This window comes from Fringilla coelebs, assembly GCF_963513975.1.
Source record: "Fringilla coelebs genome assembly, chromosome: 5".
Classification (NCBI taxonomy): Eukaryota; Metazoa; Chordata; class Aves; order Passeriformes; family Fringillidae; genus Fringilla; species Fringilla coelebs.
Window position 1 is genome coordinate 38,047,637 of NC_140033.1, and position 26,925 is coordinate 38,074,561.

At 38.0% G+C, this 26,925-nt stretch overlaps 1 protein-coding gene across 1 annotated transcript in view; it reads left to right on the top strand.

Moving 5' to 3' along the window:
• The window catches only part of NAV3 (neuron navigator 3), a gene marked incomplete at its 5' end in the record, with an annotated part of 248,995 nt that extends 222,369 nt beyond the window's left edge, over nt 1–26,626 (top strand). The window contains 18 exons of the mRNA XM_084205736.1: nt 1,057–1,168; nt 2,547–2,668; nt 3,234–3,254; nt 4,416–4,588; nt 5,595–5,660; nt 6,750–6,903; nt 8,897–9,071; nt 12,802–12,899; nt 13,543–13,638; nt 13,889–14,057; nt 14,799–15,034; nt 17,005–17,159; nt 18,052–18,123; nt 18,541–18,737; nt 19,358–19,476; nt 22,065–22,268; nt 24,431–24,578; nt 25,800–26,626. Of these exons, the coding sequence (XP_084061862.1) occupies nt 1,057–1,168; nt 2,547–2,668; nt 3,234–3,254; nt 4,416–4,588; nt 5,595–5,660; nt 6,750–6,903; nt 8,897–9,071; nt 12,802–12,899; nt 13,543–13,638; nt 13,889–14,057; nt 14,799–15,034; nt 17,005–17,159; nt 18,052–18,123; nt 18,541–18,737; nt 19,358–19,476; nt 22,065–22,268; nt 24,431–24,550 (2,289 nt within the window). The 3' untranslated portion in view covers nt 24,551–24,578; nt 25,800–26,626. The remainder of the gene's footprint in view (nt 1–1,056; nt 1,169–2,546; nt 2,669–3,233; nt 3,255–4,415; nt 4,589–5,594; nt 5,661–6,749; nt 6,904–8,896; nt 9,072–12,801; nt 12,900–13,542; nt 13,639–13,888; nt 14,058–14,798; nt 15,035–17,004; nt 17,160–18,051; nt 18,124–18,540; nt 18,738–19,357; nt 19,477–22,064; nt 22,269–24,430; nt 24,579–25,799) is intronic.
• Nucleotides 26,627–26,925: the final 299 nt, after the last annotated feature.

Sequence of the window (26,925 nt, forward strand, 5' to 3'; positions counted from 1 at the left end):
CAACTTTCTACCCTTATGAATTTTGAACAATGTCCTGTTAACAGAAAGGCCTCCTTGACCCAAACTGTGAAAGAATCTGTTTATCTGTGAGCTGCTAGTCACCACTGGAGTCTGTAACTGTCTACAAAAATAGCATTTCAGAGTCTGGTTGAGCACCAACAGATGACATGTGGCAAGACTCATTGTGAACTGGACAGAAAATATCTGTATTGTTTGCTTTTGTTTCATCTTATGGGGGGGAAAGAAGAAGAACACAGTCACAACAGAATTTTCTTAATACCAAAACTTTTAACTGTTTTACAATGTATAAGTCCATCAGAAGGTTTTCTTTCCAGAAGCAGTTAAGCAGTGACATTGAAACAGATCATCTCCAAGTTTCTTTCCCAAAAGATTTAGAACTTATTCTTTTCCTTCTCTTCTGTTCTCTATTGATGAGTTTAAATTCCTTTAACCCTAATTATATAGGAATGAGACTAGAAGGACAGGAAATAATAAATAAAATATTGCTTTTAAAAGCAATAATAAAATATATGTTCTAATAAAAATCAGCTGTGCATTCTAATGCAAAACTTCCTGCACTCAAGTGGAGTAATTTTACTTCTACTTGCAGGACAATTTCTATTAAACAGGGGCTTTTTAATTAAATTAGTATTTAACAAATTAAATCTTTTTAATTCATCCATGAAACAGTAGCCTCACATATTAAAGGATGTACTTCAAATGGTTTCATTGTCTTTTGCAATAAAGTCATTGAGCTTTTCTTAATTTTATATTGAATAGTCAATTGAGACCCTTTTTAGATTACTCCTTATTAAAAATGTTTTCTTCTTAAAAATACCATGATTGTTTTATATAGAGTAAATGGAAAAGAATATGTTAGTTAACTTCATTGTCTTTGGAGAGAAAGTATGCATTCTTTTTATTGTTGCCCTTATGTTCACCCAAGCAGTCCCATGATCTTTAATTTGAATACCCTTCTCCCGCAACTTTTTCTTTTAGCCTAGATAAACATTGTTCTTTTGCCATTATTTTGATCTCTCCTTGCTCTTCCCACAGGAATCTGAGCTGATAGAGTTAAGGGAAACCATTGAAATGCTGAAAGCTCAGAATTCTGCTGCACAAGCTGCTATTCAAGGAGCCTTGAACGGCCCCGATCATACCCACAAAGGTATGGGTTTGTCATTATCAAAATAAATGCAGAACTTCTCCCCAGGGAAAAAAAAAAAAAGCTAAGTCACTACTTTTCTGTTGTTTGGGAACACTACTTTTTTGTTGTTTGGCAAAGCACATTCTGAAGTGAATGGTAGGCATACTTGTGGTATTTCCAGAGCTGGAAACCTTGCCCGAGTTTCCTGCCTGCAAAAGTTCCCAGAGCTTTATCTTCTTAGAGCTGGGTGGCCAGGAACTGATTGGGAGTTAGCTGTGTCCCTGCAGCTGACTGATGAAGTACACCCACGACAAGGGAAGTCTTCTGGCATAACATGGTTATAGCTTGGGAATCCAGTCAAAGCTGTGGCTTTGTAAATTGGTGCTCTCATTGGTAAGAGACAGACTGACAACAGCTCAGCTCCTTCGTGAAGTGCTAAATCAGTGCCGGAAAGCAGGCTTTAAATTCCAGATGTGAAATTAATTTGTCATTGCAGTTAGGCTGATATTCCATGATAAATATGTACTTCAAAAGTGCCTGCTGATAAGCAACAGCAAAAGAATTACTTGAAAAAAAAAATTACAGTATTCATTTCTGAGAGTGTTATTGATCTCTCATTAGAGAGGTCATTATTTAGGTGTTTGCCTTGAGGTCATTTCACTGCATGACTTGAGCGTAGCAAAGCAAATTTCTAGGAAGTAGAAAATAATCTAAAAAGTAATTTCCCTTGGTATTAGTGGGCATATTCTGCAAGAATAATTTCCAGTGTATAAGATATAGTTATCAGAGACTTTAAAATAATTGAAACTCAGAAGCCGCACCAACCACTTTTAATATTCTCCACTTCCTGGTTATTTTGTTTAATTCATTTTTAATGAACTCCTGTCTGTTTCTTTCTATCAGGGTATATTGGAAGGTAGCATCTGAGCACTGATTAGAGCTGCTACAAGTTGAGCAGTGCCTACACTCCTCAGAACTACAGTACATGTGGCACTGACATGTCGAGTAATCCATGTGCTCAGTTATGAGGATGCACTTGCATAGATTGCTGTGAAGGGTCATTGCCATCAGGGCAAGAACAGCCTAGTTTGGAGAAGCCCCTAAGTATTGGACTCATTGTATGCATCCCCCTCAGTCCTTGTATGGTTTCTCACAGGCTTCAATAGCTTGAATCTGAGCCACTGCAAGCATCAATGCCATTTATGTTCATTTAGACTGCCTTTGAGAAGGCAGATGCTACATAAATATAAGCATCATCATTATTATTATTATTATTATTATTATTATTATTACTACTATTACTATTACTATTATTACTATTATTACTATTACTATTATTACTATTATTACTATTACTATTACTATTGAAATCAATTTCACAGTAACTTCTTTTCTTCAGATTTACGTATAAGGCGGCAACATTCTTCAGAAAGTGTTTCCAGTATCAACAGCGCTACAAGTCATTCCAGTATTGGCAGTGGTAATGATGCTGATTCCAAAAAAAAGAAAAAGAAAAACTGGGTGAGTACTCAGCAGGTTTGAGCTTCTCTTTTAGCTATTATGTCATTTCCTAGTGTCTGAGTAACCTAATGGTCCATTTCATCTGCAACGTTCTTGTGGGGCCACTACCAGCGAACTAAAAATTATTGAATAACAGCAGGGTTTTATTTGCACAAGTCAGAGTAATTAAAATAAACAAAATTATAACAACAACATAAATTTAAAATAGCTGTTGCGACCAAAAACCACCTCTGGGCCACATTGAAACCCTGTTTGATTTTTCTTCAGTTGGAGTTTGGTTCAAAAGCTTGACTCAAATATATTACCCAGCTATGGAGGGAGTGGAAATCAGTTAAGAATTCTCCCTTTAAAATACTACAGTGTTTAAAGACATTAAGATGTTGCTCAACTGGAACATACAAATTCCCCATACTGCTAAAGATTAAATTAAATACTTTCAGTAAGAAATCAGAAAATATGTTTTTATTGTTTTAAAAATATTATCTGCATAAACATTTGTTTTAAAATACTGATGAGCCTTCATTCCCTTGATTTGTAATTCCACACTCTTTCATGTTTCTGCAAGGTGAACTCTAGAGGAAGTGAGGTGAATATAAACCATGGAAAAGTTGGCATGCATCTATAAAAAAACCCTATCTTGGCATGATTGCTATTTATTTTGGCAGTAGGCTTTTATACCTTCTAAAACCAGATTACCCTGTATGTCTTTTCAGTTTGTCTTTACTCATTTTAATCTCAAAGTTTAGGCTATAGAAAGGGGGAGTGTAGCCAAAATCCATTTCTTTCTCCTCAGACATCATGAACTGGAAAGGACTTAAATATTATTTCTCATTACGATCAGTGGTCACACTCCCCACTCTCCAATTTCACCATGATAATAATGTCTTTGAAGTCCTCATTTTTTCATAGAGGACCTAGCTGGTTGTTGTGTTCTGTTCAGTTTTGATCAGAACAACTCTCTGAAAATAAAAATAAAACCTGTATTTTTCCTAAGATGAGCAAGTTCTGCATTTAGACAAAGGTATGAAAAAATGAGATAGTTAATTTTAACTGCAGTCAAAACTGTTGTCATCTTGGCTTCTGAAATAAATGGCTCTTTGGCTATTCTGTCCCTTTTCAATACTGGATACAAGCTTCTAGAGGGAAAAGGCAATGCTTGTACATTCAGAGATCTTACCACTCTAAAGGAATCTGCAACAGTATATACCTTTCAGCTAACATTCTTCTCAATAGTACAACAAGGCAAACCTCATGTTCCCACTTAGATCCTCTTGATTGTGATCCAAATCATAGCGTTTGCATAGTTTGACCATTCAGAGTTTTAATGGGGGAAATAAATTGGCAAACCCTGTAAATTGGACTTGTCTTTTGATTTCAGCATTTAGTTCTGCCTGTACCTAGATGCAAAGTGGTTATTTAAAGCCACCCCTTGAAGGGAATGCCATGGGAATGGGATTCCACTGGGGCTTAATGGCTTTAAATGAGCACCCCTCCCCAGTAGCTGTACCACTCGGTTCTGCACTTTTTCCATGCCATTACTTCTGCACTGCGCTGGATTAATAAAGTCAAAACAAAGCACTGTATCATGTTTTTAGAGATACTGTGTTGCATATGTTAATACCTTGCTTCTGCATACTGACCTCAGGCAGTGGCTAGGATGGCATCTGCAAACTAACTCTTCAAAACATGAGCTGCACACAAAGTGCTGTGATGAGGAAAATAATCTTGCTCTGTGTTTGTTTTCCAGCTAAGAAGCTCTTTCAAACAGGCCTTTGGAAAGAAAAAATCTACCAAACCTCCTTCCTCACATTCAGACATAGAAGAGCTGACAGATTCCTCCCTTCCTTCCTCACCTAAATTGCCCCACAGCTCAGGAGAGTGTGCAACAACATCGATGAAACCATCACAGTCAGCATCTGCGTAAGTGTCTCTCTTGGCAAACGGGGTGGGCTGGGAAGCAGACCCCTCCAGCGCGGCCGTTTGCAGTTCAGAAACCACTGTCAGCAGCTGTGGTCTTCTAATCCTGAGCTCCAGCCACCGGCCAGATTTCTCATGAGCTTCACCATTTACATGCTGGTTCTGCAGCAGGTCTTTATTCATAATCTTTCATCCTTTCACAGATTTTACCCAACATCACCTAGCTATACAGACTTCCAAAAGTTTCTTTTGTGCTCTCCTTGCGCCATTAGCAACTTTATTGTATCCACTTAGCAAAGGCCAAATGCTAATGTTTCCTTGTTACCTTTTTTCATTACATTCTAAAAATAGAAAATTCTAAAATATTTTTTTATAGTATACTCATTCCTCTTGCTATTACTTTATCTAATTTGTAGCTAGTGATGTATATAATTTTTACTCTATTTCTCCTCTTTTATCAGCTTGGATGCTTTTACCCATATCCCTCTGCTTTTTTTTTCATTCTGCTAAACTCATAACTCTTTCTCATATGGGGTAATCAACCTCTTTGAACCAAAAAATGTCTACTACTGATGCTAGCTTTACTTTCCTTCTCCTAATTAAGAATAATCAGGTCACAATTGCTTTTTTTTAAGGCACACAAGGAATTCCAGTCTCATGACTGTTTTATTAGACAATAAATGGAATGTGCATGGAAATAAAATTTCATTTCTTATTTGCTTAGCATAGGAAGGTATGGACACATCACAGAAAGAGCTGTACCATAATATTCAGGAAAAAAATCCAAGTGTATGTCTTTCTTAATCTTTAAACACATTAAAAATATTTGTGCGTGTTTTCAATGATATTCATTCTTTTTCTTCCTCTATTTGACATGTATTTTATTTGCCATGAACTTCATTTTCCCTTTGCTTACGATTTCTTCATATATTTTCTTGATGGAGGCTCGCGTTCTAAACCGTTCCCTTTACTTTTTCCGATTGCATCTGTCTAATACGTGTGTGTGCAGGTCATCTCTAGTCTGGGCAGCAAAGAAAAGGCAAAACGGTCGCGTGGTCTACAGGCATAGATCCCGGTAAAACTGAGTGTGGGGCATGGAGTTGTATACCCAGCTGCTGACCTGAAGAGTGCTGCATCTTCTTTCCCAAAATGCATTTGCATGCATTCTGGAAATTAAATGCTGACTTTTGTTTCTTTTTTATTTTTTCTATTTAATGTTAGCAGCAATAATCACAATAATAATACTTATTTTCATAAAATATTTTTTCATATTTAAGTTTTTCTGAAAATATTAACTATTTATAGTCACAGTAATAAAGAACAAATAACATTTGCTGAATTGACTGGAAATATTGCTTAATGTAACAATGAAGCCAAAGTTCAGTGTTTTATTTTCTACTGGTAGTTCTGATGATGATACAAAGAGGCAAAACAGTCTGACAGAGAGCTGGACGGTTGTGGGTCCTTGAGACAGTCAAGTTTCAATCTTTTCTTACACTATAATGGTTTCTTCCCTTGAAATAAATGCTTATGAAAAATAACCACATGGTAATCCAGTCTTTAAGGGAAAAAACCAAAAACCAGCCCACATGATTTCATAGATCGTACATCACAAAATGACAGTCTATAAGTAAAACATAAACCATCACAAATCAAAGCCACTACAGATTAAAATCTTCTAGACTATTATTTCAAGTGGACTGTCCCTTTGTATAATATTCATATCAGAGAAAAATATTGATGCCTAATAAATTATAAATATCAGCGGTACAGTTTAATCAGCGCACTTCACTTCTGACTGCTGTTACATAGAGAAGTCATAAACTTTGCACCAAAGAAATTATGTGAGTATAAAATCCAAATAAAACCAATGGATGCTAGACACTCAAAGATACCTGAAAAGTAGTTAAGAATTTGTTTTTCACCATAGTGAGCTAAACTAAAAAGCTATAAAGCAATCTGATCACTTCTTTTGGAGGGGGCTTTTTTTTTCCTTTTTTAATTTGCAGTTTGATCGTTTTCATGTTTCTTTGATAAGTTTCTTTCTTCACTCATAGGTTTCACCAGCAGCAAGCATTTTTCTGTTCTTTGATATTTAATAATGACACTGCTTTGGGGAGAGAACATTCCTTTAATCTCCTGCCTGTTTCCTGCTCCTCTTTAGGATCTGTGAGTGCACAGAGGCAGAGGCTGAAATTATTCTTCAGCTAAAAAGCGAGCTGAGGGAGAAGGAGCTCAAATTAACAGATATTCGTCTGGAAGCCCTCAGCTCTGCACACCACCTGGATCAGATCCGGGAGGCCATGAACCGCATGCAGGTCAGTGCAGTAGCCTAAGTGATGACAGAGATACACACCAAAGGTATGACTGGTGGGTTTCCTTTCCCAGGACTTTGTTACAGGCACCAAAAAACTGCCAATACAAAGTAAATTGCTGAATTGACAGTACTTCTGAAGGATGGCTATGATAAGTGTTCACCTTATAATAAAAGACATTCTTAGCATGTATATTAATAGCTAAAATATGTTTAAGAGCTATGGAAGAGGACATAATCTCTGCCCAAAAGATATTTATTATCTCAAGCCTATAACTGGGGTTAGCAACATGACAGAGAAGCAGATAAAAAAGTGATTTCGACAGCATTTTAAATCCTTGAGCCACAGGGCAGGCCAGGATGTTATGTGCATACTCTTTCTGATTCCTAATTCGGTCATGGCTTGCCAAGGCAAAGAATGTCAAATTGAACTAATTACTGTATCCAGCATCATAAAATTTTGCTACATTGTTTTGTTACACTGCCCCAATTCCTTTGTGAACACCATTTTTCATTAGAAGATTTTCCCTTTCATGAGGCTGAAAGGATGCAAAAAGAATGGCATTGTTCTTCATTGTTCTTCAGTTTTATGGCACTCAATTCTGTTGCTTACATGCAAATGCCCAATACCATGGTGGGTGCCCAAAAGTACCTATAATATCCACAGATTGTGACATAAATCTTTCAGTGGAACTGGGCCCTTCTGGAATGGCAGCTAAGATACCTTTGTCATCCCTGAAGGCACTGTAAAACTGTATTTGGGGAGCAGAACCAATGGGCTGGGGGTTCAGGTTGGGACAGAATTGGCTACATTTAAAAATCTAGGAATGAGCTGTGTGATAAATTGCTGTTGTAGTCAATCGAGTTTTGGTCCTGTAGTAGTGAGGCTAAAGAGCTATCCTAAAATTACCCCGAGACAGGTACAGAAGGTGAAATGGAGTTCCTGAGCATAGGCACTTCTTACCATTTGAACCAGCCTCAAGTATTTGCATCTGCACAGGACCTGAAAGTTTAGCATTCTTCCATGGAAGACCATATTTGTCATGCCACTGGAAATCCACATTTGCACAGCTGAATCCAGCTGTGTATGTGATCTAATCTTTTTGTAGCTGTAGCCAGGGTTTTTTATTATGCTATCTATCCCTTATGTTTTTACTTGTATAATATAGCTGTTCAGCCTCCATTAAAAGAGTGAGACTTTTAGCAGGGTGATGTGAATGTAGAAATAAATTTGATGTGCAGAACCATCTGCAAGAAAAAGCAGTTGCTTTGTAGTGCACTTTGTGAAGCAACTGGAAGCTAGATTTAGATGGTACCAGGCTGTTCTCAGGCTAAGTTTTCATTTTATTATTGTACATTCAATAATCACTTGGCAGCACAGTGGATTTAGCTAAAAAATTCCAGTTGTTCTGATTCACCTGTTTTCATCAGAGAGAGTTTGCTCACTGCTGTGTTAACAATCCTGTGTTTGAATGATCAAAAAGTCTTATTTGATAGCAAGAAGGGTTATGAAACTGTTAAACTATCCATTTCTAATTTTTCATTTTTAATTTAATTTCTCTGTGAAGTTACTGCTTAAATTTTATATTCAATAGCAGTAATAATTTTCTGTGACTTTAGAAACATTGACACATCCAGTAACTTTAACTAACTGTTGCCTTAGGTATTTGACCATAGAAAGTAGCTGAAAAAAAAATGGGGATAGCTAGGGAAATTCTAACACTCACATTATGGTCAACTGTACAATAAGCACAAAAGCTTGAAGCTTATGTTGTTTAGGATCTATCTTGAGGCAAAATCTAAAATAAGGCTACTGGGGGCTTTCCCTTCATTTAGGAAGTAAAGGCAATCCAGTTTTCACTGTGTTATATCTCTGTTGTGAAAGTGGTAAACCAGCTAACTGGGTCGGGGGAACAGCATTGCCAGACTAGCCACCAGTGTTGGTTTCCCAAAATAATACCCTCCTGTGCTTTGGTGTTGATTTCTTTTGTCTGTAGAATGAAATTGAGATACTGAAAGCTGAGAATGATCGCTTAAAGGCAGAGACTGGAAATACCGGAAAGCCTGCCCGGCCATCATCAGAGTCATCAAGCAGCACATCGTCTTCTTCATCACGGCAGTCACTGGGACTTTCTCTGAACAATTTAAACATCACAGAATCTGTTACATCAGGTAAACATACTTCAGGCACATGCATGCCTCAGCAGTTGGCAAGAATTTTTCAGCCCCTTAATGGGCCACACAGGAGAAACATGACTGGAAATTAAAACACTTCATAACATTCAGCTATACATTCAGTACACATTCAGTAACAGAGAAAAGGGAGAATGCTGGTGGTCTTGTCTGAAATGAAGCTTTTAGAAGCCCCTGAGCAGCAGTAACAGACTGTTCATTATGTTTGCTTTGTTACCAGCTATGACACTCTCTGCCTATGTGGTTTCGAATACTCTTTGGTCATCCAGTTTACAATTTCTTTGAAAAGAAGTATCTGTTGAAGTATACATGACAACTGTATTGATATATTCTCTTGTCCATATGGGATAAATATGAGTATAGTATGTGAAACTTTCTTCTTTTTGTTTGCAGGTCTTTGATCATTCAGTTAGCCCCCTTAACTTGACTTCATATTTGCACTAAGGCAGAAGGTGGTCTCAGCTTTATCCCTTTTTTTTTTTTAATTTGGTACAGCTAGCTAGCCTGTGTTGGACCAAATCACCATTTATCACAGAAGCCAAACCCCTCCTGATCTATTAGGCACTCTCATTGTCTTCTGTGAATAAAGGAAAGCAAGCAGAAGTTTGGTCCACATCCTGAACATTAACATTGGATTGTTTTCCATGCCATGGAGTTTATGATAATAAGCCTTCTACATTTGTTTTGATAGTGTAGCCAAGAAACAGAAGTGCTGTCTCTAACATTAGAACCAGGAGTAAAGCAGGGGCAAAGCAGCACTCATTAGCATAGACGCCACAGAAATTATAATGCAGTCTCTGGAAGCAATAAAAGTGTGGCTAATAATTGTGGAAAGAGTCTAGGCAAGAGTACAGCTGGGAATATGCCAAACTGACTGTAATTTGAATTGGCAGTTAGTCATATTATCTTGCCAGTCATTGATTACATGGATATTTGAACATTTTTTCTGGTTAATATCAGATTTTGTATGAAAATTGGTATTTTTTTATTTACGTTACAACTCTTTGATGGGTTTAACTTTTAGCATGGTGGCCTCAGCCTAGGCCTCAGCATGCAGTGAGCAGTTGCAAAAGCAGGGCAAAAAAATTTAACTGCTCATAGATCCACACATATTAAAAACAAAACAAAAAAAAAGTAACATAATTTTTTTTGCAATATGGTGGTTATAGAATGTCTCTCATGAGTAGGAGCCATTAGCACTTTGTTGCTTGGCACTAACTCTGTCTTGATACAAGAATAAACATGTGGGAAGAATGGTCTGAAGAAAAGGAGTTGGAACTAGATGAAAATACAATGGGTGAAGAGGAACAGGGGAAAGAGAAGGCAAGGTAAAAGATAAGATAAAAGAATGAAAATAAAGAAAATTAGGAGGAAGTGTTCAGCAAAAGAATAGAAATAATAAAAGCTGGAAGAAAAAAAGAGGAAGGGCAAGAGGGAAACAGGGTAAGGAAAGAAGGAGAGCAGGATGACTGGGAGAAGTGGTTGGCTTTGATGATCTTAAGGATGTTTTCAACCTAAATGATTCCATTATTTTGTAAACTTTATATAATTTTCTGTGTTATTTTTCTAAATGTTTTTCTCACATGCAAAGTAATTACTTTTCATTATAAGAAATCAAAGATATAAGAGTGCCTAATGAGGAGTGGAGAATTTAATTTGATTATGAATCTAGAATTTTTGGTCATTGTGGTGATCATTTTGTTATCACGCCAGAGAACTTGGAAGGGTGAATGCTTCCCACCATGTCTTGTGGGACTTCTGAGACAGCTGGAGTCCTACTGAACAAAAGTCCCTGAGATATGGGGAAGTTAATCATGATGAGGATTAAGCTGAGAGAATTGAGTGGTTTGGCTCTTCATATTATAAAAATACCATTGCACTTTCTGGGAGCAATGTCTCCAATCAGCCACGGTCATCTGGAAGTGACCTAGCTATCCGCTGTCACTTCCTAAGGTGTGATGGCACCCTCCAGATCAGTGTGAGTGGCAGCCTGGGAAGGGGTGTGGTGGTCAGAGACACCCCTATTTCAGTCACTCACTGGAGGGAAAGGAGCAAACAAGGACCAGTACAAGACTGGCCCAGAGTGCCAGAGCTCTGACAAGAATTGAACTGAATAACCATAGCATGCCTAAAGAGCAGACCTGGCAGGGGGTGATCAAAACAATTAGTACCAGCATGAAATTAGAGGCCCTTGGGCATCTTCTCAGCCCCTCGTATCAGTGATAGAGAGAGCTCTTAGAAAGTGGAATTTGTTCTTTTGCTACAGAGTGGTTCCTCATTCCTAAAGACTTAAAGAAGAATGAATTTGAAGGGCTACATAAGGCTCATTTAGAGATTGAAAAATTTCACAGGGGTATCATATCACAATTTGCCCTCTGACAAGCTATGATGTTATCAAAGCTCTTAGGTTTGCTCAAAGGTTGTCAAATATGCCAAAACAATAAGTGAAGTGAAACATTCACTGGTGACACAGAAAATCTGTCTGCCTGGAATAAAGCAAGCACAGATTTATTAATACATACCAAAAAAAAAAAATTAAATTCTTTGTTCAATGAATTAAAAAGACCCAACAAACCAAAAAGTAAACAAAAAAGAAAACAAACAAAAAAAAAAAAAACAAAGCAACAGCAGAATCTGCATTCTAGATCTTGATGTAAGTTATCAAACTTTTAACATGAAACCTTATTTTTAATACATTAACTGAAATTATATTCATAAGCCTTCTTTGGTTTTCCTTTGAACAAGTGACTGAATCTTACTGGGACCTCATTTAATTTGGATGAAATATGACTGTGCAGGCTATGTCATGAAGTCAATATTTTTCACACCAAGAAGGAACAGGCTTAGGTTAGTGGATTACTGTGCTGGCCTTTGAAGAAAATGCAAATCCATAATCTCATCTAATTTTATAGTTAGTTTAAATACAACAGTAAAATCTCAGAGAGAACTAGAAGAAAGCAGCAGTTTTATCACTTGCAATAAAACTGTAGGCCCAGCCTTTAGCAGAAATACATCTACTTTCTCATTTTAGGAGTTAATGAAGTGTAGAAACAGAGGTGTAGAGCAGATCAAAATCACTCTTCACCTCCAAGAAAAATGAAGCCTTTCCTTAGAGGAATGGCTGAAAATAGAGTCACATATTCTGGAGGAATCCAAAGTGGTTTTCTGGTGGAGGTGAAAAGGACTCTATCCATCCCATATGTACAGAAGGCAAAGGAATCACCTGGAAAGTGAAATTAAATGCTATTTAACTTAACAGAAAATACATCAATGCAAGGATTTCTTGTTTTCTCTTCATACAACATTCTAAAGGTCACAAATGAATGCTCAAAGACATAAATTTAATTTAGTTTTCAAACAGCATTACTTTGTGAACATATTGTAATTTTGAGACAGTTCCAACATGGAAAGCAAAGACAAGGCTATAATGCAAGATTTTATTTATATGTGGATTCTCTATCTGTTTCTACATGATTAAAACTCCTAATATGCCTGCAAAAATTGACAGCTTGTAACTTTTTTTACACCTCCAACAGAAATGGTGAATTAGAAATAAGCACAGATTGCAACAATTCCAAGTTGTTATCATGGCAGCCTTTCTTTTTAAACAAATTTTTAACTTTTAAATCCTTTGTACAAATATCAAACTTATGATGTGAACATAATTTATGTGATTTTTCAGACTGACACTTCCCTTCTTTTAATGTAGATATTTTGTTGGATGATGTCACGGGTGGAGCACTGCACAAAGAAGGTCATAGTGTCAAAATTTTAGTCACCATAAACAAAGGCTACAGTCGAGCCAAGGTAAGTGCATTACCCAGAGCAGAATTATGGCTCAAGCAAATGCTGGAATATAGTAGGTCAATTTTTTTTTTCAATATTTTAAGCCAGGAACTGAAGGGAAATGTCCCATGGATTGCAGCTCTCTTCTGTCATCCATGCTCAATTCAGTTAGGCACACTCCATAGACTAATGCCATATGGCCTCTCTCTGCCTTTGTGGCTGCTTAGACACTACTAATTCTTAGTTTAATTAGTAGTAGAATGTCCTGGGACTTGCTGGCTCTGTTTTTAAGTCATTATAAATTAGATCTATGCATTGGTCTCCTTAGGGTACAACTGTGAATTTGCTGCTGAAAAATTGTATTGTCATGTTTTCATGTTCTCTGCTATAAAGAATTACAAATACAGTGCAACCTTTATTTTCAGTCATCTCTTTAAAAACACAGATGCAATCAAAAAGCAGAACAAAATTCTGTATTCCCTTCTTTGTAAAGATGCATCAAAGTAATACAATCTCTACCTACTCCTTGCACAGAGATTATTACCAAAGTTGTAAACTCTCATTCTAAATAATAATCTTATTCTTCATTAGGAAAACTATGAATCTTCACAGGAAACTAATTAGCACCATTTTTAATTCAGTTTCCAAAAATCTCTCTTTGCAGGATCAAAAGCCACATGCATACCTGATAGGATCAATTGGAGTCAGTGGAAAAACAAAATGGGATGTTTTAGATGGTGTAATCAGACGTCTCTTTAAGGTAAGACACTGAAAAATTGGCTGAAGTATTATTACAATTTTTTTTTCACTTTAGAAAATTTCTGTATTCTTTGAGTTGTCTTGCCAAGTTTTTGTTTTGGTTTGAGGTTTTTTTGATATATAGCTAACACCAACTACTCTTAAGCTTTATTCTCAATGTCACAGTTCTTTTTTTCAGGATTGTAGACAGTTTTCCAAATAGCTCTCATTCAATAAATATTTTTATGCCTTATGTTTTCATATAATTTCAGGAGTATATTTTTCGAGTGGATCCAACTACTAGCCTGGGTTTAAGCTCTGACTGCATTGCTAGTTATTGTATAGGGGATGTAACTAGAGCCCATAGCCTAGAAGTGCCTGAACTGCTGCCTTGTGGATATCTGGTTGGAGATAATAACATCATCACTGTGAACCTGAAAGGTAAAACCCAAAGAATACTTCTGTAGATACCATAGAGTTCTACACTGCAGTTCCCTATCCTTTTATATTTATTTGTCTTACACCTGGCCTTTCAGCATTGTCTCTAGTTTGAGGGCACATTTATCACAAACTGCCTGTATATTGCATAATATCTATCACAGCCTTTTGAGGAAAATCTAAGAATATCTGTCCTCCCCTACGTGACTGCCAAATCACAACAAAGTACAGATTTCTAAGCAGTGGCAAAAATTCAACCCCAAAACAGATATTACAAGGAGAAATACTTATGCTTTATTCAGTTCCACAGGAAAAATTCTATACATTTCAAAAGCTCTAGGGATTTGCTATTGGAGGGTAGAGGGGGCCTTCAGGAGCATTTTATATACATTGATGTGACAACTGGTAGCCCTTGTGGCTGTCACTTTGACCTTTTTGTTGTCATCATTGCCAGTAATGTCTGAAACATATATCTTTGCCTCACTGAGCCTTCTCTTCACATTTGCTTTCATTGCATCTCTCCCATTCATCTCAACTCATCACTGCTGTTTAATTTTTTGTGGAAGGATACCAGTATCTCTACAGAAAAGAAGTCCTTAACAGGGATTTGATTTAGAAGATTTTATTTAAGAGATATCTTACTTTGCTTTGGGCAGAGCACTGATGCCATCAGGTGCTGGGCCAAATAACCACCTCAGCAAGGATAAGACAGGCCATTTTTCTTTTCTTTTCTTTTATCCCCAGGAGTAGAAGAAAACAGTTTGGACAGTTTTGTGTTTGACACATTAATTCCTAAGCCAATTACCCAACGGTACTTTAATTTACTGATGGAGCATCGCAGAATTATTCTGTCGGGACCCAGTGGCACAGGAAAGACCTATTTAGCTAACAGGCTAGCTGAATATATTATAACTAAATCTGGCAGAAAAAAAACTGAGGATGCAATTGCGACTTTTAACATAGATCACAAGTCAAGCAAGGTAAGTTACAGTTGAAAACATAATCTATTGCCCAGTTTGTAGAACAGATTCCATCAATGGGTGTACTCTTCTGCTGTTCTGTTAGCATTTCTTCCTACAAGAATTTGGTCTCCAATCCCAGTGATATACAGGGACCAGATCTCTGTTCTAAACAAACCACTGAAGCACTGTAAACGAAGTCTCAATTTTTTCCCTCTTGAAGAAACCCACTTCAAGTATAGATGCAGAGTCCAACTCCTTCGTAAATTAAATTTTTGACGTGTCTGTAATTCCTTTATCAGAAGGTTTGCTATATAGTAATACTAGTGCAACTTGCTTTTTTATGATGGTAACATCAGCCTTTGTTAGCAAAGATTTCAAAGGGGTGATTTGAAATTACTGTCTTGGGCTCAGTTTCCTAATCAGCCCTGGGGAGATACAACTGTGATGATTTCTGGTGTGCATCGGTCAGGAAGCTGACCGTACTGAAATTGCCTCGCACATCATGTCACATTCCCAGTGATTTACATAGCTCAGATTATCAGGTTTCTAGCAGGGCTACTGTGCTAGCCACAGATAATACTATTCACCTGGCTGTCCTGAATTGAGTGTACTCCTAACTTGGTTCCTGAGGGTAAAAAAATGAAAAGGTTTGTCCGGAGCTTTCTGATTTTCACAGAACATAATGAATGCTAACGTAAGAAGGGAGAACATACAGATCCCAAAGGGGCAAAAGGACCATTCTGGCAAAAATAACTGCTTTTCACCGTCTTTGTACAGAGGATTTGTGATGCCATTTACTTTGGCAGAGAATGTGTTTGTGTTCTATTGTTATACCGTACACATCTGTAAAGAAAATTGTCCCACAAAAGGGCAAGCTTTTGGATTTCTAGTAAATTGCTTGGTCTGTGTGTTTCACTGTTGTTGGTGTTTCACTGTTGTTTATGGGATTGGATTGGTTGGGGTTTTTTTCCCCTTTTTCTTTACTTCTATCAAAATTCATGTAGAATTTTTTGAGTTTATAATTAAAAAAAAAAAAAAAGAAAAAGCAACATTGTCAAATGCCAAGGGTGTTTGAATAATACAGATGGACTATTCCATGGAAGAAACCTATAATGTTTCCTGAGAGACACCTGATCATAAAAAGGCAAAGAAAAATCTTTCTGGAAATAAAAAAGGTGCATGTTCCCATTAAAGAAGAAGAGATTCATCTATCCCTGATCCAGAAAATAAAATGGCAATAGGAACTTTGTCCATAATACTAAGTATTTCCAACCCTGACAAAATTAGATACCTCTAGAGATACAGCCGCAGACCGTGACTAGCCCAAATTCTCAACAGCAACTGCTGACAAAAATATGAAATGTTTGGATTGTAGAAAGCTGTCTTTTACTGCTGCACTAAACAGCAGCCAGACAGCTGACAGGAAAGAAGAATTTACACACCAAATTTTATTATGAGGCGTGATAAAGCATCTCCAAGAAGGCAGGCAGATTTTCAGTGAGAGTACTGAAAGGAGATGTCTAAAGGAGTAGTTCATTCACCAAAATTGTGTGACAGTGTGGTGGGGTTTTGATATATAAATGAGGCACTCATAAGAATGAAGGTCCAAAAATATTTATGAGCATCTCAGCCCACTGGAAATGGCATATTTTATTGCTATGTATTTTCCTCCTGATAGAAGATATTTTATCAGCAAATTTCTAAGGAATGTATCCCCCAAATCAGAATGCTTCAGTCATTTGCCTTGTGTTTAGCACCTTTGTTTTTTCCTAGCGTGAGGCTTTAATCTTGCCCTGTGCAAGCAGCAGGTTTTCCTGCATGTGCAGATCCAGCTGAGTGATCCACAGGAGGAAAACTCTTTAGCAGTCATTTTATCTTTCTGAATTTTTTCCAGTGGAATTATATCTATGGTCTAATTGATTTATCTTTTCTGGGCTTGGGGCTTTTTTTGAGATTTTGATTTGTTTTTTTTATTAATTCTGCTGAAGGATCTGCGACAATATCTAGCAAACTTAGCTGAGCAGTGCAGTGCTGACAACAATGGTGCTGACCTCCCTGTCGTCATAATTCTTGATAACCTCCACCATGTCAGTTCACTAAGTGACATCTTCAATGGTTTCCTCAACTGTAAATATAATAAATGGTAGGTAGTACCTTTTCTCTCTCCTTGCACACAGATTTTACAATTAAAACAGTAAAAGAGACTTGTTGTTTTGCAAAATAAAATGTCCCAGTGAAAACTTAGGCTCCCATAAGCCATCCCTCCCACAAGGCTGTTAAGTGCTTCAATAATTTTAACCCCTTTCAGCCTAGATGGTAGCTGTCTCCTTCACTTCATTTGCATTACTTCCATGCTTCTCAGTGAGATGTAAATGTACCACAAAATTTAAGAATGTGCTTAAACACTTGGCTGTATTATAGTATTATCATTTGCACCTGTCAGATCACACAGGCTCATTAGTACCGTAAGAACAGCTTACACATTGTTATAGGGGAATTTGGGATAAACCATGCCATACAGGAGCAGCTTTGAATCTACCAGATTTGCCCTTCCCACAGTTTTCCCGCAGCAGTGCAGAAGCATAAAGTTGTCTGACTGTCCTTTATTCTCAAGCAAGAGTAAAAATAATGGTTTCTAGAACTTTTGCTGCCTATAACATTGGTTATTTCTGCTTTAGAAGTGATATCGTAGGGACTTCCCTTCATAAAATCTTTGCATGCAATGTCTTACCCATGAGATTCACTGGCTTTTGAAATTAAAAAGCTGTGTACTGCCAAATTATGAATTACATTAAAACAGGGTTGCTTTATTTATTTCTTCATTACAGATGGACACTAGTAAACTAATATGTGCAAGAGGGAAATCATACAGGAATAAACATTTTAAAAAGGGTACCTCAGAAATATTTTAAATGTATGGCTGTAGTAACCCAGACTCTTTTGAAATTGGCCTAGTACAGATAATAGGATGGAACATACTCTGAATATTTGAATGAATTCTCTCTCAAGAAATCCTACTGCTTTTATATTTCCAGTCCCTATATTATTGGAACCATGAACCAAGGAGTTTCTTCTTCACCAAATCTGGAGATGCATCACAATTTCAGGTACATTCACTGTATTTACTGTGGCCATGTTTGCACAGCTCCCTGCTTCTGAGCCCAGTTCTTTAACAAATATTGATCTTGTGTCTCGTCACAGTAAAGCATTTCAGTTTCTCTCCTCTATTGATGGGTCTCTGAATGGTGTTGGGGAATGGTAAAAGAAATAAGACACTTTCTGGCACCTCTAGCAAGTTGCTGAAGATGACTGCATTCCTGCATTTCTTTTGTTTTCAGCAGTGTCTTGAATTCCTGCTGGAACCTGAAATGGCTGTATTGAAACAGTGAGCAGAAATGAGGTTCATGGGAGCAGTGCTATAGTCGCTGAATAATGAGACTATGACATTACTTTCATCTATATGTTGAAGAGGAAATAATGTATTTGCTATTCATTGCTGCTTGACATTTGTCTCTTCTGCCCAGGTGGGTACTGTGTGCTAATCACACAGAGCCTGTTAAAGGTTTCTTAGGAAGATATCTGAGAAGGAAACTGATTGAAACTGAAATAGAGAAGAGCATACGCAACAATGAGCTTATGAAAATCATTGACTGGATCCCCAAAACATGGCATCATCTCAACAGCTTCCTAGAAACACACAGCTCTTCAGATGTAACCATTGGTGAGTCCACTGCTGGAATGGTTTGAAATAAGGATGCAGGCTGAGCATTTCAGGGATTTGTGAAGAATATATTATTATTTGTTCAAGTTTCCATGTCTCAGTGGGAAGTACAGCATAGGTGTGGGGAATTTGTCTAGTTGTCAGCAAGATTTAAAAGAAAATTGAAAGTTTAATGAGAGTATATATATTTCCTGGTAGTTCTTTCTTGCTGAATACTTTAAAGTAAAATATCACTATTTTTAAAACTAAATTTAAAAAAAAAATACCCCGATAGTAACTTTCCTAAGCTTAATTATTTTCTCCTGCTTTCACACTGCAGTATAATTACAGCAATAAAAACCCTTGGACCTGAGGTCTTTTCGTGGAATAACTGTGTTAGCAAAAATGTCAGCTTTTACATAGCTTTGCCATAAAACTTCTAAGTGTTCATCAGGCCCTAAAATTGGACTAAGTAGCACCAGTTCATTTTTAATAACAGGAGACTGTTAGTGCCTTTAATGAAGTCCTGATTTAGTATTCTCTGGACTTGAGCTTGTTCCGGTACCGCTCTTTTAATTTGAGAGATTGTTTTGAGTGTGTTTCCTAGTTATACCTTTTTAATACACAACTTGACCTCTCAGGTCCCCGCCTCTTCCTCCCTTGCCCTATGGATGTTGATGGCTCCAGAGTGTGGTTCACAGACCTTTGGAACTATTCCCTGGTTCCATATCTTCTGGAAGCGGTGAGAGAAGGACTCCAGGTATGTCATTTGTTTCCTAGAAATTTTTTTAATTGCTGAAGTGCTTTCTCCAAGCTGTTTTTAAACAGTGCATCCTGGTATAAATGCTGTTGCATTTTCAAGAGGAAGATCTTTGGATAGGTTATAGAAGGCAGACTCAAATTCCTTTTGGCCTGCTCGTACTCTGGTGTATAATTCAGCTTTTTCTGCTCCAGCACTAAACATATCTTGTATTTCATGAAGAGGGTTTCTTCTCTATGACTGAAGGAAGGTGGGTATTTTTCCATTGTTTAAAGAGTTCCCAGCATAGTTAAATACAGCTCAGATTGTCTCCCTGAGTAAAGGCAGTCTCAGCCTACCCCTGAATGGAACAGTTTATGAGCTTTACTCTGGTGCCAGAAAATAGTTTCTACCACCCAGATACACATCTAGGCATCTAAAAGATACATAATTTCTGGCCGTGAACACTTCCAGGGATGGGACATCCACAGCTTTTTCCAGTGCCTCACCACCCTTACTGTAAAGAATTTCTTCCTAACATCTTATCTAAATCTCTCCTCTCTTAGTTTAAAACCATTCTCCCTAACACCATCTGCCTGCAATAAAATGTTGTTCCTCCTCATTTTTGTAAGCCCCCTGGAAGGTTGCAATGAGGTCTTCACTAGGAGGAAAACTCTCCGGGTTATGCCAGAGGAGGTTAGGATTCCTCCACATCTTTGGAGGAAACCTAAATATTTACATTAATCCATTCTCTCTTCTTTTTTTTTTTTTTTTTTTTTTATTTTCCCCCCAGTCTTTAATTGGCTTATTGGATTTCTCCCTTTTCCTTTTTTTTGTTTTGTTTTGTTTTGTTTTGTTTATGCACAGCAATTCTATGTCCTCTAAAAATATGCTTTGTGGAAAGGCATTTTTTTCCACTCATGACACCAAAAAGATATTACTGCATAGTGCAGGGGGGATTGTTATGGACTAGGTAAAAAACTGTGTAAGCAGCTGCAGTTTCTTTATCACCCATATTGACACAGTGACATACTGATGCAACGGAGGTTTAGAATCTTGCCTGTTGAAAATCTCATGCTTTCCTAAAACTGCTTATCACTCTGGGAATTACAGTGTTTATGCCTTGTGCAGAATACTGCCAAACATTTGATAGAACAGCCACAGTGAGATTAACACTTGTTTAGGCCAGCTATAAAAATGCAGTGATATTCTTCATGATCACATTTTCCCAAGCTTACTGGGTAACTGCTTAAATGAAAACTTCAGTTGTGCAGCAGAAGATGGCAGCATATAAAAGAAAATATGTTTGTTTCATGAGCTATACCAATTTTTAGCTGCTTTGGATGGCTTCCATAGAATAAAGTAGCTAATAATAAAATAAAGAAATGTTTATATCATATAATTAAGTGTTCCTGGAACCAAAGATGGATAAAAACTGCCTTTCTGGTCAGGTACTTTGCAAACTCACTTGTTAGACATAGGATTTACAAGCCTTGCTCTAGATTCCAGAGAAGATTTAGTCACTCTTAATCTTAGATGAAGGGAAGTGCTACAGCCTGGAGTTAGCCTGCTACCTCTGAGAAACATTTCTCTTGGCTTATTTAGGCAAATCCCTTTTGTAGCAGCCTAGCCTCAGTACAGGGCAGAAAAAGTCTGAGTATCTCTATGCCTAATACAAGGAACTTGGCTCCCCAGCCTGAAGCTCTGCATTCAGCAAGTGCCTGGCAGCAGGTGTTGCAGCGATAAGCACAGCCCATCCTTCTGCCTTTATCACTAAAGTCCTCCCTGGTTATGCTCCCTCTTGGAAGGCAGCCCACCTATATCCTCCACGAGTGTGTGCCCTGCCAGGAGCATGGTGTTCCTTGGATTGAAACTGTTTGAGGCAGGAGAAATCACAAAAAGCCCTGGTGGATGGCTCCCCATCCCAGAGTGTCATTGCCACAGCTGAAGGAAATCTTTAAAGCAGCTACCGAGGGGGCTCTCAGTTAACGTGCTGCTGGTGAACAGCAACACAGGGAGGGGTAAATTTTAGTGATGATGCTACTAGATCTCCTAAAATTACAATATTCTCATTCTTCCTCTGTCCTCCCCCCAGTGTCATAAGCCTTTTATACTTCATAGTGAGGAAAAATATATCCCTTGTGAAGTTCTCTTAACCTTCTGAAAGTTATCACATTTAGGATGTGGACAGATGTCTGCTTCAGCATCTCATTTTTCTAGGAGAAGTGAACAATCTGTACTTCTAATTCACTTTGAACAAAATCCAATTAACTTCAATGCTTTTGATAGGTCTGTGTTAATTTCCCTGATATGCCTGAAGCAAAATTCCTGGAGGTCTCATTTCACATTGTATCAAGCACTTGCTGTTGTCTACAAGTGTCACTAGTTATGGAGCATTTTCCGACTTGCAGCCACTCTGTGTATTGAAGGATCATGAGTGGAGACGATCTGATCTCCTTAAGGTCTTATTTTACCTGAGTACTGAGAACATCTGGAAGCAAAACTCTTTCTAAAATGGTTTCAGTGTTTGTGATGACTTTTTTTTTCTGCTGTTACAACTGGTACTGAAAAGCCTGTAAAATACTTACCTGTGTTATATCCATATGTAGATGTACGGTAAGAGGGCACCCTGGGAGGATCCCTCCAAGTGGGTAGCTGATACCTATCCATGGAGCTCTGCAACTCTACAGCATGAGTGGCCATCACTACTTCAGTTAAGGCCTGAAGATGTTGGTTATGAAGGTTATGCATCAGCAAAAGAAGGAACAACCTCTAAGCACGTTCCACAGACTGATACAGAGGGGGATCCCTTGGTAAGATTCAAACTTTTGGGAAAAGGCTTTTCAGTACGCACTTTACTCTCACATATTAAACTGTACACTGTGCAGTAAAAAAGTACTGAGCACCTATTCCAGAATAGGCTTTTAAAATGAATCCTCCTGTAATTTATGAAAATGTTGAAAATAAAGGCAGCAGGAGGGCATGTATTGCCAGCACATTAATATGGCCTTACATTGTTCATATTTCCCATCTGCCCAGATGTATCTGCTACCATGTATCAGGTCTTCATCATTATATTGTTTGGGAACCACCCTTCAGCAGCTTATTAATCAATTTTATCATGAAAACATTTTTCTTCATCAGGCAGTTTTGCATCTACATTGTACAAATGAAGGACTGCAATATTCGCATTATCTAACTTACCTATTGTTTAGAATTTAGTGAAAATAGAATTTATCCATCTTCCCATTTCTGATAATATTTGAATTTAACTGATGATTGTTAGTAGTCTTAATGCAGAAGGAATGCAAGTGTGGTGGCATTAAGTGATAAGAAGTTGATTTCCCTCAATGCCACGTATTGTTTTATTTAAATATGATCCCAGCCATTCAGGTTTACCATTGCCTCCTCTGATATTGGGCTATTAAAATGCATATGTTGAACTGCTGTTCTTGTGTAGTGCTTTCTCTGTGGACTGCCTTTATCACAATTCAAAATACCATTTTAGAGAACTATATTTCTAGAATAGGCAGCCCTTGGAAAAGGGAATTTCTCAGAGAAAAATGCACTTAACTATGTTAAGAAAATGGTTCCTCAGCCTCAGTGTTTCATGTTCAAAAACAGACAGCGTCCTGAAGAAGTGTAGAAAAATATCTTATTTGAATTTCTCTTCCGTTCCATAAGCTTCCAGGTGATATTTTGGCCCTGTGATTTGAGCTTCCAGTGAATGTGTTGGAGAGGCTTCCAGCACAGCATAATCTCCATTATGGTGAAGACTCAGGCTGTGGGCAGCCTGAGTTCAGTTTCCACTCACCCCTGCTCCCTGCACACTGTGGTCAGCATCTGTATCTCAGTAAATATCAGTAGTTGAACATTGTGACTGGAGGGTTTGTCCCTGCCTCCAGGGCAGCACATGGGTGGACAAACCCTGCCCTGTGGAAACAGAACACATCTCATGTAGGATGTATTGCACACCCACTGCAGGTATCCTGTGTTCACAAGCATGGTTATGTTTTAAAGCTTCAGCAAAACTATGCAAAAATGTTGAACACTGTTCAGTGCCTAGAGAAACTTCACCATGCAAGTTGAAAGCATAGAGATGTAAGGATTTCTGAACAAACTGGAAACAGTTGTAAAACACAAACTGCTAGGAATACATCTTTGGCTTTGGTTTTTCTTTGCCTGCTTTTTGTAACGACAGTGTATTTGTTCTGGAAAAACACTGAAGTACTGTCAACATCGCTTGCAGTCCTTAGCGTGCTGGCAGAAGTGGATGCTTTATAAATAAAATCCTGACCATTATATAGTCAGGCATCAAGCATCCAAGTAATTTTCTGGATCTTAATGCTGCTATTTGATTATTTTCAGATGGTTTTCAGGTACCAGTAATCCCTAAATTATGGTGGGCTCTACTCTCCTGGGTAGGAGGATCTGTTGCTGTTTCGCTCCTGAGGGCAGCCCCCCAAGAGCAGATGGGACTCATTTATGAAGCAGCTGGCATCAGTCCACCCCTCTCTCATTCCCTCCCCATCTTTCACTTGTAGAGGGGGTATGTTACTGTGATTATGTTTTCAGTTGCCTTTCCAGTGTAATGCATATGCACCATCCAAAAATTATCTGGAAGCTTGACTGTCTCCAAATATGGGCCCAGATGTCCAGCTGAGATATGGCTTCCTTCCTCTGCCGGTGTTGCAGCTGCAGCTGGCCTCACCCCTGAATTTTTTTAAAAGAGTTATCAGGCAGCTCCATTTGTATCCCTCTTTGGACCTTTAAACTTCTATTTCAAAACCAGAAGGCGATGAAAAGAGTGCCAGTAGGAGCTGCTAACACCCTGCCCTTTCTGAAATCCTTTTGTACGGTCCCTCCTCTAGGTACAAGCACACCTCATACAGCAGGGGAGCTTAATTAAATTTTAACACGGTCACTGCAGTTTTAAATGAGACGAGATTATGTAAACATTGCTTTCTTCTTTCAGATGAATATGCTAATGAGGCTTCAAGAGGCAGCCAACTATTCGAGCGCACAGAGCTGTGACAGCGATAGCACCAGCCACCATGACGACATTTTGGATTCATCCCTTGAATCAACTCTCTGAAAGGGACAAATCTTGCTGTGGGATGATGGTAAAATCTGTTTCCACTAGACCACTGCCAGTATTAAAGCAGCACACCGAGGTCTCTCAGTTAGAACGGTGTGTTGTAGGGAGGCAGGAGACCTAACTCTGCAAAGTCAGGAAGAAAAATTGAAGTGGAAAGCTTGAATTAGTTTAATTTCAAGGCATTTCAATACCTATGGAGCCGAGTGAGACTCCATTTGTCAACTGGAAAGTGCCCTAGACCAAGGGCATCTGAGCAGATTGCACATGTGTTAGCCAAACTGGAATATTTTTTTTCCCTTATCCTCTTTCTCTCTCTGTGTCTCTCTGTGTTTCTCTGTACGAGTTTACAGCGAAACTTCTTTGGATTTTTTTTTTCCTTTAGTTTATCCTGAGGTGCTGCATGAACAATGCAGCCTTCTAATTATCTTCTAACCTCTGTTGTGCCACATGGTGCTGGTCACAGGACGGCAGTGGTGTTTGTGTTATACACTACTGCCCATTCCAAAATGAGTAAAAGATGATAGTAACTCAGAAAGCACAAACAGTATTGTGCAATCACCAGAAAACATGACTGTGATATGCTGGATAAGTGCCAATTTAATTCTAACTGCCATGGTCACGGTGATGCGCTCCATAAAGTTTTTAGTACACAAGTCACAGATTTTATAAAGTTATTTTTACCACAAGGGTCTTTTTTAACCGCCTGCCCACTCCTTAACAACAGTTTTCTACCAATTACTAACCAACACTGATTAAAGGCTTTTTAGGGCTTCATTTGTTTGAGCCTTTTCAGTGAAAGAAGGAACATTTCTTATGGTGCTGTCTCACTGCCTTAAAACAGATTTCTAGAACAGTTTTACAGTTGGTTTAATTCCTAAACCATTGGTAATTTACACTGTTTTTTTCTTCATTTACTAATGAGAAAACATCAGTTAACATAGTAGCCTCATATCTGTATATCATGATTTTTTAAAGTAATGGATACGAGAAAGAACAGTTGCTATATAATATTTTTATCTTGTGAATAGATTTCTCTGCCTACCCTCAGAAGTACACAAGGAACCCAAACCCACTTTCACTGCCACTTAAATGCTGACAAAATCGGCTCAAATCCATTTGGTCCCATGGAATGAAATTTTTGGGAGGATAGATGTTTTGAATATTTATCCAGCAGAGCTGGATGCACTTGATGCAGCATGAGCACAAATATATGGGTTTGTTTTGTTTTTTTTTTTCCTTTTTCTAGTTTCAGCATGTTGTTTTGATTGCTATAGTTGTACATGAAGAATTCAGCATAAAAGAACACTGAAGCAGTGATGTCCACTGTGGAAGAGGAAGAGTTTATACTGTAAAAGTGGGTTGGTTTTGCACAGTCTACTGGGTGGGTATTGTAAATATAGAGAAAAAGAAAAAAAAAAAAGAAGAAAAAAAAGCCTTGCACAAATCAAATCAAAAGCAAACAAACAAAAATATTGTATTTTATTCTGTTGGTGTTAAGAGATGTTTCACTTGCTGAGATTTCCTGTATGTTGCAAACAAATACAGAATGCAAAACCTAAAAGCTGTTATTACCTGGTGTGTTTGTCCCGTACTTACAGTTGTTCCGACTATGCAGGAGCTATCAATGCCTCAGTTAGCACGTTTCAATATCTGTATGAAACCAATACATTTTGGGGGGAAAAGTCTGAAAATGTTTGAAGTTCATATGTCACGGCCGGCTACAGCCAGACTGCATCCGGACTGCCCAGAGTAACTGGAAACACTCTTTTACCACCAGAGCCATGGCTAAAATAGGTGCACGTGAGCAAGAAGGTACCTAAGGGCTCTGGCATAGTGTAGTCATGTGCTGTACACCTCCATGGATGTTACCTTTGGGATGTGTATCTGGTGCTATTCACTCCTCGTGGCCACCCCGTGGCCGCCTGCTGTAACTTAATTAAATCAATGCAGTTTCCAAATGGCACTGAGCTGCATCGCTGAATCTAGAGGTTCCTACACGGTGCTATTGCCCTCATAAAACTCTGAATTTATGCACGTGGGATTCAGTCTGACCAACATCGTGCCCCCCCAAACCTGGATCCATTTCTGATGCAAAATGTCAGTTCATACACCTTGACTGACTCAAAGAACTAAAGCAAAGCTGCTCTTTCTTGTACCTGTGCTCTGAGCAAACCTGCAAATTTTTTCCTGCCATATTTAGCTCACAAACACACAATATTACATATACAAAACTTCCTGCAATACATCTCAGTGAGTCCACCTAGTTTACAACTCAGAAATTGTTTGTGAAACATTTGTCTGTACACATTTTATATTTTGTACATTTTTGATGTAACATATCTTGTAAATAGACAGAAACAGTGAAATAAATC